General features: G+C 40.1%; 1 protein-coding gene across 2 annotated transcripts in view; it reads left to right on the forward strand.

The window, feature by feature from the left end:
* Positions 1-15,912, forward strand: part of CTPS1 (CTP synthase 1) — a 78,979-nt gene that overhangs the window by 48,278 nt on the left and 14,789 nt on the right. For both annotated transcript variants that reach the window (XM_073666341.1, XM_073666345.1), the window contains exons 9-16: positions 729-861; positions 3,361-3,449; positions 3,821-3,915; positions 3,995-4,057; positions 4,525-4,568; positions 7,362-7,458; positions 7,640-7,695; positions 9,683-9,779. In XM_073666341.1, coding sequence (XP_073522442.1) covers positions 729-861; positions 3,361-3,449; positions 3,821-3,915; positions 3,995-4,057; positions 4,525-4,568; positions 7,362-7,458; positions 7,640-7,695; positions 9,683-9,779 — 674 coding nt within the window. The remainder of the gene's footprint in view (positions 1-728; positions 862-3,360; positions 3,450-3,820; positions 3,916-3,994; positions 4,058-4,524; positions 4,569-7,361; positions 7,459-7,639; positions 7,696-9,682; positions 9,780-15,912) is intronic.

Raw genomic sequence — 15,912 nt, forward strand, 5'->3', positions numbered from 1 at the left:
CGAATAAATTAATGTGTTTTGGATACTTCCTGATATTCAGCTTTGGTAAAACTTTACTGAAAGTCATGTGAGAATCACATGCTTTTTCATTGCATTTCTGCCCTGGACCTGTAATAAGAACTTGAGTTTTTTTATTTGTGTGGATTTTCCTCATTTCATTCAAGTCTGAGGAAAATCCCCAAAGAAAATGCATATTTACTGCCACAGAAATTGACATGTTTCAGATTTCCAATTGGCACCGCCGGTCAGCCTCGGCAGCGTTTTAAAAAGAAACACACAATGTGCAAGAGATTTTTTTTTTTTTAATTGTGTAAAATTTGCTGTAACCGTAATGATATACTTAATAACACACATGGAAATACACAGAAGAAAAAAGATGCACCAAATTTTCCCTGTGGGAACTTGCCCCACGTCAGTAATCATCAAGATGATCTTTTTTTCATTGTGTCCGGTATTATATTTTCTGATAATGCTGTGGAAAGTGCTTTGAGAAACTATTGACCTTTTGGGAATTATACTGTTCTGGCCTTTTATTTAATGAATAGATGCAATAACAGAAGGTGATTTTGTGCCTAGATGTTCAAGTAACCTATTTTGTGTTGATGATGAAAAATTGTAGGAAAACTCCAATCTTTCAGCCTTGCATACAAGAATGGAGTTTATATAACGTATTGCCTTCCTGCCGAACTTCTGTCTGCGTTAAGGACTAACCTATTCTCCTGATGCAGGTATGACCGTCTACTGGAGTCCTGCAGCATTGCTCTGGTTGGAAAATATACAAAGTTTTCTGATTCATATGCATCTGTTATCAAAGCCCTGGAGCATTCTGCGCTAGCTATAAACCATCGCTTGGAGATCAAGGTAAATGCTCATCATTGTGCAGCACTTTGCTGGTATTGATTCCTTCAGCCTAAAGACCTCAAGTCTGTAAATCACAAAAAGAACATATGATCTGATTTAGCTGATAGTGTTTTTTGCCAAATATATAGCATTGCCATATTCCCTTGATCAGTATAGAATATTCATAAATCTTCTGTTTTACATGCATAGGCTTTGCTTCCTTGTTTTAGGGGTTATACGTGATCCTACTTGACCCTTTCAGGAAGTCTCTGCCTGCCCAAGTGAGAACATTTATGCTTCTAGTATAAAACAGAGTTCCAAAGAAACCTAATCTTGACTTTGTAAACTGGACTTAATGCGTTGTCTCAAAACTATGTGTTCTTAAGATATCCCACGCAGGGGTACCTATGATCCACATTGCTTACATGCAGTCCAATCTGTGGAGAGAATGGTATAGAGGAGAAGCTCAGCAGAATGTGATATATAGGTTTGTTAGACAAGATTCAGTATAAGGCCCCCTTCACTTGTAAGTATGGCATCCATTGTTTTCATGGATACCACACGTACCCATTATAACCTAGGGTGATCTTCACGTGTCCGTGTGATCCACACAGAGATATGTTTTTTTCTGACAGCACGAATGACAAGGGCCAGTACAAGTCTATGGGTCTGTAATAAACACGTACCACTATACGTGTCTAACATTGCAAACTATAGGATCAGCTTTGACATTTATTTCTTTATTTATCCATATCGGAAAAACACAGGTGACACACTGATGGAAAACATTGACACCATTACGGTCTTTTCACGTACGTGTTTTTTTTTTTATATATATCCACACACGTTAAGGGGGGCCTACCTAATCTGTATTTTATTCATGGAATATATATACACACACGTTAGTGGGGGCCTACCTAATTTGTATTTTATTCATGGAAATCCCTGGTGTTTGTTTGCATATGAGTCCAATGGGCAGTCCTAACCATGGATTGACAGCTATCTTTGACAGTCTTCACTGTGTGATTGCGCATGCAGTGGATAGGATCGCCCACTAGACTCGTATTCATACAAGCACCCCGGATTTCAAGGAATAAAACGCAAGGCTTACTGAAACATTTCCCTCAGTAATGTGGATGAATATAATCCACTCCTGCTCTTTACCATCCTGCCTGCAGACTTACATGCGCACACTTCATTTGAACCACTAACAATACATTAAAATGAGTAAATTGATTTGCGAATACTTTTAAGTTTGTCTAAGTCCACTTCATGAATATTCTCCATGTTTCCTAAGGGAAGACAAACCATCACTGTGCAATGCTGTTAGAGAAGTTTTTCAATTTCTCATAAATGCTGTACAGAAGCCGAATATTAAGCAAATAAATAATACCCTTAGTGCTCGTTCACACTATTAGTATTTGGTGAGTTTTTTACCTCTGTTCCACTCCTGGTTTTGTCTTATAAGAACAATCAGAGGAAAAGTATAATAGAAACACGTCACCACTTCTGTATTTATCACCCACTCCTGGTTTTGGCTTGCACATATTGATGTAAAATACTGAATGTGTGAACGTGGCCTAAGTTCTAAGTGTCCCTGTGGGAATCCATTGCAGAAGTTACAGCCTGTATAACACATGTGATGCCTGCAGCCTGTCACTCAACTTGGTAGTTACAGCTATGTTTTTAAAGTAATGCTGCCTCTGTGTAGCATTTACCATAATTTGGAAAAAACACCAAACTATTATATGCATTTGGCCTCCCTAAAGTCCATCAGTACCTTTACATGACCAGTCCGTTATGCCACTCCAGCTCTGTTCCCCTTTCAGCACGGCCTCCTGCATGACTGATGGTTCCTGTGCCTGGATATCGAGGCTGTCAGTCATACAGGAAGCGGTGGTGCTGGGAATAGAGCTGGAGTGACAGAGGCTAAACATCTACAGCCTCATTTGCTTGTCAATTCTAACGCTGATTTCTCAGTAACAGAGGAACAGCTATGTAAATCTATTGCTGGACTTGTCTTTGAAAGAGATAGATGCATATATAAATAGTTTTGGGAGTGACATCCTGCAGACAGATTCCCTTTAATGTTCAATCATTTGCTTTTGTACAGTCTGAGCAGATAGCCTCTCACTGTCGTCAGCTTTAGTCTTGGCCCTTCTGTCTACCTGCAGGCTATTTACTGGCCTTCATACACTCTGCTGATCTGCGTAAAGGGTTAATTCTTCTGGCTTTGGCAAGTTCTGTCTTGTGTTTAGGGTCACTTAAAAGGGAACTGTACTTTCAACAAACCTTTGCACTAATTTATAGTACAAGCGAATATAGAAAACTTAGTAATATATTTTATCAGAGAATTCTTCTCCTTTCTCCACTTATGCGACATTTCTTCCCTGAACTCCTCATGCATTCTAAAAAAAATAGCTTAACTCCGTTTTACTCAATACCCACTCCCAGCACAATGCAAGCTTATTTCTGTGCAGTGACCCTGTTGCTCTTTCTTCTTCGTGTGGGTGTGCACAGTATATAGACTCGGCTGATTTGGAGCCAACCACCCTACAGCAGGAGCCTGTGCGGTACCATGAAGCCTGGCAGAAACTCTGCAGCTCAGAGTAAGTAAAATTGATAGATTTATTTTGCCTCCTACAAGAAAGTATTCGGTTGCTTTGCCCAGTTTCCTTGAAAACAAATTGTACTTTTTCCTTTTGTTCTGCCAAGTGCATTATGTTCCATGTGCATATTGTCTTGTTACTATGTGATGTACAGTAATGGTGTGATCCCCAGTGCTCCCTTTCCATTAATTCTAACATAAGTAGTCTTTTTACCTTTTATACGTAGCCTGTCAGATCTTGGTTTTTGTTTTTTTTGTTGTTTTTTTAATTAGATGCCACTCTAGATTTTTGACTGCTTGTTGATCCCAGCAAAGTGGACAGAATCTACTAACCAATGAAATCTATTGTATCTAATCTTGTTTCTCTCTTAGCGGTGTACTGGTTCCTGGAGGATTTGGTGTTAGAGGAACAGAGGGCAAAATCCAGGCAATATCTTGGGCACGCAAACAGAAGAAACCATTTTTAGGTGAGAGATCATGGTGACAACCAGCAATTACCAGCCAATTATTGTATCTATGGTTTCATGGTATGATGTCCACTTGCAGGAGTGTGTCTGGGGATGCAGTTGGCTGTTGTGGAGTTTGCCAGAGAAATACTAGGATGGAAAGGTAAACCTTTTATCAAACACAAAGTAATATACTGTATGTGAGCCATAATCATTTAGAATACTTCTATTGTTGGCATTTTAATGGGGAAGAGCTTTAAAGGGAATCTGTTGGCAAGATTTCACCCCCAAACTATTTATATGCACATGTAACTCTTTGCTAATGAGACTGTAGATCTGAAACCTCTATCACTCCAGCTCTATTTCTCACCCAGTGTTTCCTCCTACTTGACTGACAGCGTCTAGGTTGTGTGATTTCAGACAAAAAAGCCATCAGTCAAGCAGGAGGTGGGCTGTGCTGGGTGGGGAATAGAGCCAGAGTGACAGTCTTCAGATCTGCTGCCTCCTTTAGTTAAAACGCTGATTATTCAGTAACTGACTGTCTAGGTAAAGTTTTTATTTTGGTGTGAATTAATAAAATTTTGCGGATACCATTTTCTCCAGTAATTATGCATATATTTTCATAAACAGATGCCAATTCTACAGAGTTTTGTCCCCAAACCAGTCATCCAGTAGTAAGTATGAAGTCTGATACTCATATCTATATTGTTCTTCTTTTATCATGCCTTTACAGATCTAAATTTCTGTGACATTTTATTCCTAATATGTTTATGGTGGTCATAGCTTCAACTATCTTGCATAGACATAAGTTTAAAGGGATTTTGCTGATTTTTTTTTCCCTTTTTAATACCATTTTTAGTTAATTGTTTAGATAACTTCAGGCATTAAAATAATGTAATTGAGATAAAGGAGATGTCCACTGCTGTGTAGTGGCTGCTGCCATGTACTGCAGGCCAGCTCCTTTATAAGAAAATAGGAGCTAATCTGTAGTATCTGGAAACATGCCCCCACTGGCGATGGCACATTGGTGGGGGTGACTGATGTCGAACCCAAGGATCTTAAATGTATGATCTATTATACGATGATACACATGGGGCCTCTCTTAGATATAAATTCTACACATTGGACACATGATCTATCATTACTAGTGATGACCTGTATCTGGACCAGTTCTGTTACTCTATTTGTATGTGTGGACAATGGAGATTTAGCATGTTCTGTAAATTACCCAGAGTGTACTGGCGAGAGTTGAAGTGAGTAATCACTATTGAGCTGAGGACAGCTGAAGCGAGTTCTAATACACTCACTGACTAAAAGTCTGAAAATGGGCAAATAGTTAAAAATTAATTTGCTAATAAATAATCTTTTCTTAATCTGTAATTTGGGGAATAGCCTCTGTTAACCTTCACCCAGAAGCCTGTTTTCACCTTCATGACCAAGCCAATTTTTACAATTCTGACCACTGTCACTTTAAGGTAATAACTCTGGAACGCTTCAACAGATCCCACTGATTCTGAGATAATGGTAAATTTATGACAATATTTTTTGCGCTTATTTGTGAAAATAACAGAAGTTTTGGGGAAAAATTTAGAAAATGTAAAATGTTCAAACTTTTAATTTTTATGCCCTAAAACCTGAGTAAAATCACACAAAATAATTAATCAATAACATTTCCCGTATGTCTACTTTCCATCTGCATCATTTTTCAAACATAATTTTTTTTTGTTAGGAAGTTGGAAGGGTTAAAAGTTGATCAGCAATTTCTAATTTTTCCAACAAAATTCACAAAACCATTTTTTAGGGACCACATTTGAGGGGACTATGTGACAGAAAATACCCAAAAGGGACACCGTTTTAAAAACTGTACCCCCTCAGTGTTCAAACCAATGTTACTTTAGCCCCAAATTTTTTATCTTCACAAGGGTAACAGGAGAAAATCAACCCCAAAATGTATTGTGCAATTTCTCCCGAGTATGGGTTTGGGGGGGGGGGGGCCTACTGTTTGGACACATGGCAGGGCTCCAAAAGAAAGGAGTGACATTTTGGAGGGCAGACTTTGATGCAATGGTCTGTTGGTGTCATGTCGTGTTTCCAGAGCCCCCGATGTGCCTAAACATGGAAACCTCCCACAAGTGACTCCATTTTTGGAAACTACACTCCTCAAAGGAATTATCTAGAGGCATAGTTACAGTAATGATGATGCTTTTGGTTTTACTGGTGCATGAATTAATAATATAATCAATAATTTTTATTAATATAAAAATCACGGCACCTTCCCTTTAAAGAATGGGATGCTAGTGCATAGAGGTGATAACCCTGATCCAGCAGTGGGAGTAGCAATTCCCACACAATTTTCCCACTCACCCCCAGGATGGGGGCATTCAGGGGGACAATCCAGGTATGAAGGGAGCTTTATACACCCTATATATCCTTAGGGAAGGGGGGGTACCCTGAGATATTCTCGCACATCTTGTACAGTTTAATTCCATTCCTGGCCCTCTTACAGGGCAGATATTGTCGGAGTTGTAGTCTCCCTTTTAAATGAATTAGAGATTCATCTATACAGATGTCCCTCTGGGGGATGAACATTTCAGCAGAAAATTTGCTGAGGTGTACAACTACTCCCTGAATTTTATATAGATGATCAAGTTTTGGATAGTCTGTGGGAGGACACTGCACATTATCACTATAATGCCAACATTTTTATATTGCTTCAAATTGTTTCCTTGTCGTGGCCATAAGTAATTCCGGTCTACTGTTAGTGTATAGGGGCTTGCGAAAGTATTCACTCCCTTAGCTTTTTACCTATTGTGTTACATTACAACCTGTGTTTAAATTTTTTTGTAATCCGATTTTGTGTGTGACGGATCATTACTAAATAGTCTAAGTTAGTGAAGTGAGGTGAAAAAAATAAATAAAAAAAATTAATTTATGGGATCAAATAGCTAAAAATTGGCATGTGCATATATGTTTTCACCCCTTTTGCTATGAAGCCCTGAAAATTTCTGGTGCAAGCAATTTACCTTCATAAATTACATGCTTAGTGAAAGGAAGCCCACCTGTGTGCAATCTAAGTGTCACATGGTCTGTCAGTATATACACATCTTTTCTGAAAGGCCACAGAGGCTGCAACACCATTAAGAGGCACCGCTAAGCAAACAACACCTTTAACACCAAGGAGATCTGCAAACAAGTCAGGGTGGTTTGGGGATAATCTCCTGCTGTTAAAACACTGATTTTATCGAAACGACAACACACAGCCTAGTAAGTGAGACATTGCTTGAATCGGGGTCTTTTACCCTACGACATATTGTTAGAATACATAGCAAAAAACCTGCTGACATATTCTCGTTAAAGGAGAACTTGTTTTGTCATCTTGCTCTCTATTCTGCTACTTTGTAACGCTACACGGTATTAGTTCTTTGATAAACTGCTCTCCTCTTAATACTCCTCTTGCACTTCTGCAGGTCATTGACATGCCTGAACACAACCCAGGCCAGATGGGTGGAACCATGAGATTGGGAAAGAGGAGAACCATCTTCCACTCACAGAATTCCATCTTGAGTATGTGATTTGGCTTATATCTGGACATATTTTGGGCCGTTTGTTGAGTGATTTTGTTATATTTCTGGTCATGCTAGTATCAATCGTAAGAATGTAAAATAAATACAGGTATTCATCATTGAAATGTAAGGAGGGTTGTGACGAATTTTAATAATTTCATATTTTCTTTTCTTCTCTCTAGGAAAACTTTACGGTGGTCAGGAGTTTATAGAAGAGAGACATCGGCACAGATATGAGGTACTTGGTTTAGTATTTCTTAATGACCATTAATACTCATCACTTGGGTTTAATTTTCTTGCATTCAACATTTCACCATGCTTTCTTTTTTACTTAGAAGCTATCTGACCTTTTTTATACTGAAAAAAAGATAGCGCCGTAAACCTTTTAGTCCATAGTCTTTCAGCCTGGCTGTACTTGAGTTACACTGGGCGAGCAAATGATCTTTCTAGATTTATACTTTCAAGGAGCGATTTCATCTTTCCCATGACTATTTGCTGGAGAATAGAAGAAAAAGCAAACAATGCTAACTTAATTTTACCCACTTTCTGACGTGGGGCGTAATAGTACGACACACGTCATAACCCCCAGTTTGGTGCGGGCTCCAGTCTTGAGCCCGCACCTTTACGGGCACATGTCATCTGATCTGTACAGGTGACATGTGCCCACAACAGCCGCGAGTGGAATCCTTATCCACCCGCGGCTGTTAACTAGTTAAATGTCACTGTCAATCTCTGACAGAATATAACTCGTGCTTCCGGGAAGTGCATCATAGACCCCTCCCATCGCCGACTCCGTGACATGATCGCGGGTCGCCGATGGGTCGGCATGACAACCCGGGGTCTGCAGGAGACACCTGTGATTGTCACTGCCAGATTTTAATGAGCACCGCCCAGTGGTCGGCGCTCATAGCAAGTGAGCAGATCTGCTACACAGGCAATCAGGTAATTGCAGCTTCTAGTCTCCTATGCGGACTATTAAAGCATGCAAAAAGTGTACACAAATGTTTTTAAAAATACAGGTGAATCTCACCAAATTAGAATATCATCAAAAAGTTAATTTATTTCAGTTCTTCAATGCAAAAAGTGAAACTCCTATATTATATAGAGCGATTACAAACAGTGATCTATTTCAAGGGTTTATTTCTGTTAATGTTGATGATTATGACTTACAGCCAATGAAAACACAGAAGTCATTGATGATATTCTAATTTTGTGAGATGCACCTGTATAAAAGTTTCAATCCACCCCCCTTTCGCCCCATTCAAAATAAAACCGTAAAAAAAAAACCACATATTTGGTATCGCCGCTTTCAGAATCGCCCGATCTATCAATATAAAAGAAGAATTAATCCGACCGGTAAATGACGTAACGAGAAAAAAATTCTAAAAGCCAGAATTACTTTTTTTTGGTCGCTGCAACATTGCAATAAAATGCAATAACGGGCGATCAAAACATCGGATCTACCCCAAAATGGTATCAATAAAAAGGTCAGCTTGTCGTGCGAAAAATAAGTCCTCACCTGGCCCCAGATCACAAAAAATGGAGACGCTACGGGTCTTGGAAAATGGTGCCTTTTTTTTACGTAATATTTGGAATTTTTTTTCACCACTTAAATAAAAAAGAACCTATACATGTTTGGTGTCTACGAACTCGTAATGACCTGGAGAATAATAATGGCAGGTAACTTTTAGCATTCAGTGAACGTGGTAAAGAAGAAAACCCAAAAAACTGTGGAATTGCCCTTTTTTTGCAATTTCACCGCACTTGGAATATTTTTCCCATTTTCCAGTACACGATAGGGTAAAACCAGTGATGTCGTTCAAAAGTACAACTTTTTCCGCAAACAATAAGACCTCATATGGCCATATTGACTGAAACATAAAAAAGTTATGGCTCTGGGAAGAAGAGGAGCAAAAAATGGAAAATGCTCCAGTCATTAAGGGGTTAAAGAAGGTGTGTGACTTGTCTGCTAAAAAAAAATCTTTTGATTTTTTACATTTTCCAGATGAATAATCAGTTTGATTCATTGAAATTGTTGATTTTAACCAACTAAGGTCTATAGGCACCATAACAGTATCAGAGATGTATGTTGGGTTATGCAGATGTAATATGAACACAAAAATGAGCCTTCGTTATAGTTGTCTGAATTTAGCCTTACATTCACTCCTCTCATCTGTGTTTTTGCTTTGTTATATAGAGCTAAAAGTTATTTCTTTTTTTGGAAGGTCAATCCAGAACTTCGACATGAGCTGGAGTCTCGAGGTCTGACTTTTGTTGGTCAGGATACAGAAGGAGAAAGGATGGAGATTGTTGAGTTAGAAGGCAAGAATATACATTTGGCTGTTAATAAATTCAATTGCATGACAATCTCATTAAACACCTATACACTGAATAGTCTCTGATCACTAAAATGAAATGGAGTTTAGGAGTTAGTTTCTTCTCCTTGTAGATTTGCATGAGGAGACTCTTAAAAGTGGATGGCAGTCAAGCATGCACCCTATCACTACCCTATGGTTTAAGCTTAGAAAGCCAAGCTGATGTACGCTGCCATCTCCTTAAGTTTCATAGACTTCAAATGGAGTGGCAACATGCAGGCTTGACTGTCGCTCTTTTTAGGTTCTTCTCACTGATTTCTACATTGAAATAAAATGGAGCTGCTGGCGCCCATTCTAGTTATCGATCAGCTCCCAATTGTGGGAAGATAGACAATGATTAGGAGAAAAAAGAAGCGTTTTTTTATCCCCATATATTACCCATTTGAAAGAGAGTCTCGTCAGAAAAAGACCTATTGTTTTAAATCATGCTTATATTAAAGCACCACTCCAGCATTTTGTGTTTTTCAGCACTGGAGTGCTGCTTCTAATCTAGGGTCCCTGACCGAAGTCTTAGGCCAAGGCCCCACTATTGGTATTTCATAGAATCATAGAATGGTAGAGTTGGAAGGGACCTCCTGGGTCATCTGGTCCAACCCCCTGCTCAAAGCAGGATTCACTAGATCATCTCAGACAGATGTCTGTCCAGCCTCTGTTTGAAGACGTCCATTGAAGGGGAACTCACCACCTCTCGTGGCAGCCTGTTCCACTCATTAATCACCCTAACTGTCAAAAAGTTTTTTCTAATATCTAATCTGTGTCTCCTCCCATTTAGTTTCATCCCATTGCTTCTAGTCTTTCCTTGTGTAAATGAGAATAAAGATGATCCTTCTACAATGTGACAGCCCTTGACATATTTGTAGACAGCTATTAAGTCTCCTCTCAGTCTTCTTTTTTGCAAGCTAAACATTCCCAAATCCTGCAACCGTTCCTCATAGGACATGGTTTGCAGACCAGTCACCATTCTGGTCGCTCTTCTCTGAACTTGCTCCAGTTTGTCTATGTCTTTTTTAAAATGTGGTGTCCAAAACTGTACACAGTATTCCAGATGAGGTCTGACCAAAGAGGAGTAAAGACCGATAATGACTTCACGTGATCTAGACTGTATGCTTCTGTTAATACATCCCAGAATTGTATTTGCCTTTTTTGCTGCTGCATCACACTGTTGACTCATGTTCAGTCTATGATCTATTAGTATACCTAAGTCTTTTTCACATGTACTGTTGCTTAGCTCTATTCCTCCCATTCTGTATATGCTTTTTTCATTTTTATTGCCCAGATGTAGTACTTTGCATTTTTCCCGGTTAAAAACCATTCTGTTGGTTGCTGCCCACTGCTCCAGTTTATTTAGGTCTTTTTGAATCCTCTCTCTCTCTTCTCTAGTATTAGCTATCCCTCCTAGCTTTGTGTCATCAGCAAATTTAATCAGTTTACCCTCAATTCCTTCATCTAAATCATTGATAAAGATGTTGAACAATACAGGTCCCAGGACGGAGCCCTGTGGTACCCCACTTGAGACATTCATCCAGCTGGATGTGAAGCCATTTACAACCACCCTTTGAGTCCGATCACTAAGCCAGTTATGAATCCACCTAACAGTTGCCTGGTCCATTGCATACTTGGTCATTTTTTCAATAAGGATGATGTGAGATACTTTGTCAAATGCTTTGCTGAAGTCAAGATATACTATATCTACAGCATTTCCCTGATCCACCCAGTCAGTGATTCTGTCATAGAAGGAAATTAAGTTAGTCTGACATGACTTGTTAGTTACAAACCCATGCTGACTCTGGTTAATCACTTCATTCTTATCCATGTACTTACATACATGTTGTTTAATAATTTGTTCAAAGATCTTTCCTGGTATAGAAGTCAGACTCACCGGCCTATAGTTCCCTGGGTCCACCTTCTTCCCCTTTTTGAAGATAGGAACAACATTTGCTCTTCTCCAGTCTTCTGGGACTTCTCCTGTTCTCCAAGAATTTTCAAAGATTATGGAGAGTGGTTCTAAAATTTCTTCTACAATCTCCTTCAGTACTCTGGGGTGTAATTCATCTGGACCTGGAGACTTGAACTCATTTATGTTAGCTAAATATTCCCTCACAATCTTTCTGTTTACTGATAACTTGGATTCCTCTATTCCTTTAAAAGGACAGTGAAGATCAGTTGATGTTACATTTTCTTTCTGAGAGAAAACAGATGCAAAATAGGAATTAAAAAGTTCGGCCTTCTCAACATCCTCTCTTACCATTTCTCCATTTTCATCCTGTAAAAATCCTATAGCATCTTTGACTTTTCTTTTACTTTTGACATACCCCCAAAATCCTTTTTTATTGCTTTTGACATCTCTTGCAAGCCTTAATTCATTGTCAGCTTTAGCTAACCTGATACGTGCCCTACAGGATCTGCAGACTGCATTATAATCTTCTTTAGATATGCCTCCCTCTTTCCATTTAATAAACATTTCTTTCTTTCTTTTTAGCATGTGTTCAAGTTCTGTGTTCATCCATCCTGGTTTCCTTAAATGCTTCCCATTCTTCCTACTTTTCGGGATTGTTAACGATTGTGCTTTGAGAATCTCATTTTTAAAAATTTCCCATCCTTCCTGGACATTTTTGTCCTTAAGGACATCCAGCCATTGGATCCCTCCTATTCTCTTTCTGAGTCTCTTAAAATCTGCCTTTCTAAAATCTAACCTTGAAGTTTGAGTCTTCACATGTCTTCCTCCTCTAGTTATCCAAAATTCTATAATAGCATGATCGCTGCCTCCTTGGGTCCCAGCCACCTTTACCTCCTCAACCATTTCCTCCCTGTTTATAAGGATTAGATCCAAAGTAGCAGATCCCCTTGTTTTCTCCCCTACCTTTTGGAAGATAAAGTTGTCAGCAAGAGAGGATAAGAATTTGCTTGACCTGTTAGTTTTACTTGAGAGAGATTCCCAACAAATGTCTGGATAGTTGAAATCTCCCATGACCACTACGTCATATTTTTTGGAGAACTTGGTCATTTGATACATAAAGAGTTCATCCATATCTTCAGCTTGCCCAGGTGGCCTGTAGTAAATGCCTACAATGGTGTCCTTTCCGTTGTTCTCTCCTTGTATTCTTACCCAAACAGTTTCCACAGAACTCCCAGTCTCTGAAGCTTCAATCTCTGTGCAGATATACGCTTTTCTAACATACAATGCAACACCTCCTCCTCGTTTATCAAGTCTGTTTCTTGCAAATAAGTTGTATCCTTTTAGCCTTTTATTCCAATCATGTGTATCGTCCCACCAAGTTTCAGTGATTCCAATGACATCATATTCCTTTTCCTGCATTAGTAGTTCCAATTCTCCTTGTTTGTTGCCCATGCTTTGTGCATTTGTATAAAAACATTTTAGTTTGTGATTGGTTTCTCTTCCTCCCATATTTTTATTATTTAGATTTTTTTGTCTTTGTTCTTCTTTTCCACTTCCAGTAGCAGAGATCTCAATAGTATTTGTCAGCTGTATGGCTTTTTCTGGCCTTTTGCTTCCCTTCCCACATTGTTCTAGTTTAAAGCTCTTCTGATGAGTGTAGCAAGGCGACTTCCAAATACATGTTTTCCAGTCTTCGTAAGGTGCACCCCATCTCTAGCAAGTAGTCCATCGTATAGGTAATTCATTCCATGATCCAGAAATCCAAATCCTTGTTGACGGCACCATCGACGTAGCCAGTTGTTCACCTGTAGAATCTTATTCCACCTCATTGTTCCATGGCCATCCACTGGGAGGATGGATGAGAAGACCACCTGCGCTCCCAATTCTTTCACTTTCTTGCCTAAGTCTTCAAAGTCACTGCAGATGGTTGCCAGGTCATTTCTTGCGGTGTCATTTGTCCCCACATGTATTAGCAGGAATGGGTAGTGATCTGTAGGTCTGAAGAGTCTTGATATCCTGTCAGACACATCTTTAATTTTTGCTCCTGGAAGACAGCACATTTCTCTTGAGGTTATGTCTGGTCTGCAGATAGCGGCCTCTGTTCCTCTTAACAGGGAATCCCCCATGACCACCACTCTCCGTTTTTTCTTCACAACATTCTTCTTTCTCCATCCAGGAGGATTCTGAGGGCTTACAAGGTCATTCATTGCTGGCAAAGTCTTATCTTGCTGTATTTCTTCATGGTTCTCCTGTGTGAGAGCCTGGTACTGGTTCCTGAGCAGTATGGGTGCTGACTGCCTCTCGATCCTCCTGCTTCTGTGGGTCACATGCTTCCATTCCTCTGTTTCGTCAGGTGCAGTTCGAATTTCTTCTCTTTCTGAATCATGAAGAGATAATTCTGCTCTGTCTAAGAACTCTTCACCTTCCTTAATGATTTTCAAGGTAGTTAACCTCTCTTCTAGATTTCGCAACTTTTCCTCCAACAGGGACACAAGCTTGCATTTCTGGCATGTGAAGTCTGGCTTTTCCACTGGCAAGTCTGTGAACATGTAGCAGGATATGCAGCTCACCAAATGGCTCCTGGACTCTTCCATGTTCTTATTGTTAATGTTCTGAAAACAGTGAAAAAAGCTTAAAAAAAAAAGCGGTTTACCGATGTCCTCTTTTCAGCTCCAACAGCCAAAATCCAGTGTTCTTTGAGCTCGCGGAGACTCTTCACTTACCCCAAAATGCAGTGGGAATATGCAAATTATCTCCTCAGGACTCCTCCCCTGGTTTACCGATGTCCTCTTTTCAGCTCCAACAGCCAAAATCCAGTGTTCTTTGAGCTCGCGGAGACTCTTCACTTACCCCAAAATGCAGTGGGAATATGCAAATTATCTCCTCAGGACTCCTCCCCTGGTTTACCGATGTCCTCTTTTCAGCTCCAACAGCCAAAATCCAGTGTTCTTTGAGCTCGCGGAGACTCTTCACTTACCCCAAAATGCAGTGGGAATATGCAAATTATCTCCTCAGGACTCCTCCCCTGGTTTACCGATGTCCTCTTTTCAGCTCCAACAGCCAAAATCCAGTGTTCTTTGAGCTCGCGGAGACTCTTCACTTACCCCAAAATGCAGTGGGAATATGCAAATTATCTCCTCAGGACTCCTCCGTGGTTTACCGATGTCCTCTTTTCAGCTCCAACAGCCAAAATCCAGTGTTCTTTGAGCTCGCGGAGACTCTTCACTTACCCCAAAATGCAGTGGGAATATGCAAATTATCTCCTCAGGACTCCTCCCCTGGTTTACCGATGTCCTCTTTTCAGCTCCAACAGCCAAAATCCAGTGTTCTTTGAGCTCGCGGAGACTCTTCACTTACCCCAAAATGCAGTGGGAATATGCAAATTATCTCCTCAGGACTCCTCCCCTGGTTTACCGATGTCCTCTTTTCAGCTCCAACAGCCAAAATCCAGTGTTCTTTGAGCTCGCGGAGACTCTTCACTTACCCCAAAATGAGTGGGAATATGCAAATTATCTCCTCAGGACTCCTCCCCTGGTTTACCGATGTCCTCTTTTCAGCTCCAACAGCCAAAATCCAGTGTTCTTTGAGCTCGCGGAGACTCTTCACTTACCCCAAAATGCAGTGGGAATATGCAAATTATCTCCTCAGGACTCCTCCCCTGGTTTACCGATGTCCTCTTTTCAGCTCCAACAGCCAAAATCCAGTGTTCTTTGAGCTCGCGGAGATTCTTCACTTACCCCAAAATGCAGTGGGAATATGCAAATTATCTCCTCAGGACTCCTCCCCTGGTTTACCGATGTCCTCTTTTCAGCTCCAACAGCCAAAATCCAGTGTTCTTTGAGCTCGCGGAGACTCTTCACTTACCCCAAAATGCAGTGGGAATATGCAAATTATCTCCTCAGGACTCCTCCCCTGGTTTACCGATGTCCTCTTTTCAGCTCCAACAGCCAAAATCCAGTGTTCTTTGAGCTCGCGGAGACTCTTCACTTACCCCAAAATGCAGTGGGAATATGCAAATTATCTCCTCAGGACTCCTCCCCTGGTTTTATTTGGTCAGTATTTTTTCTCAGGAGTGGGTGATAAATGCAGAATTGGTGACTTGTTTCTATTATACCTTTTCTCTGATTGTTCCTCACCTGGTTTTGGCTCCCACTCCTGAGAAAAAATACTGACTGAATACTGA

The sequence above is a fragment of the Phyllobates terribilis genome, unplaced genomic scaffold, assembly GCF_046119375.1.
Source record: "Phyllobates terribilis strain yellow unplaced genomic scaffold, ASM4611937v1 Scaffold_2__4_contigs__length_985480577, whole genome shotgun sequence".
Classification (NCBI taxonomy): domain Eukaryota; kingdom Metazoa; phylum Chordata; class Amphibia; order Anura; family Dendrobatidae; genus Phyllobates; species Phyllobates terribilis.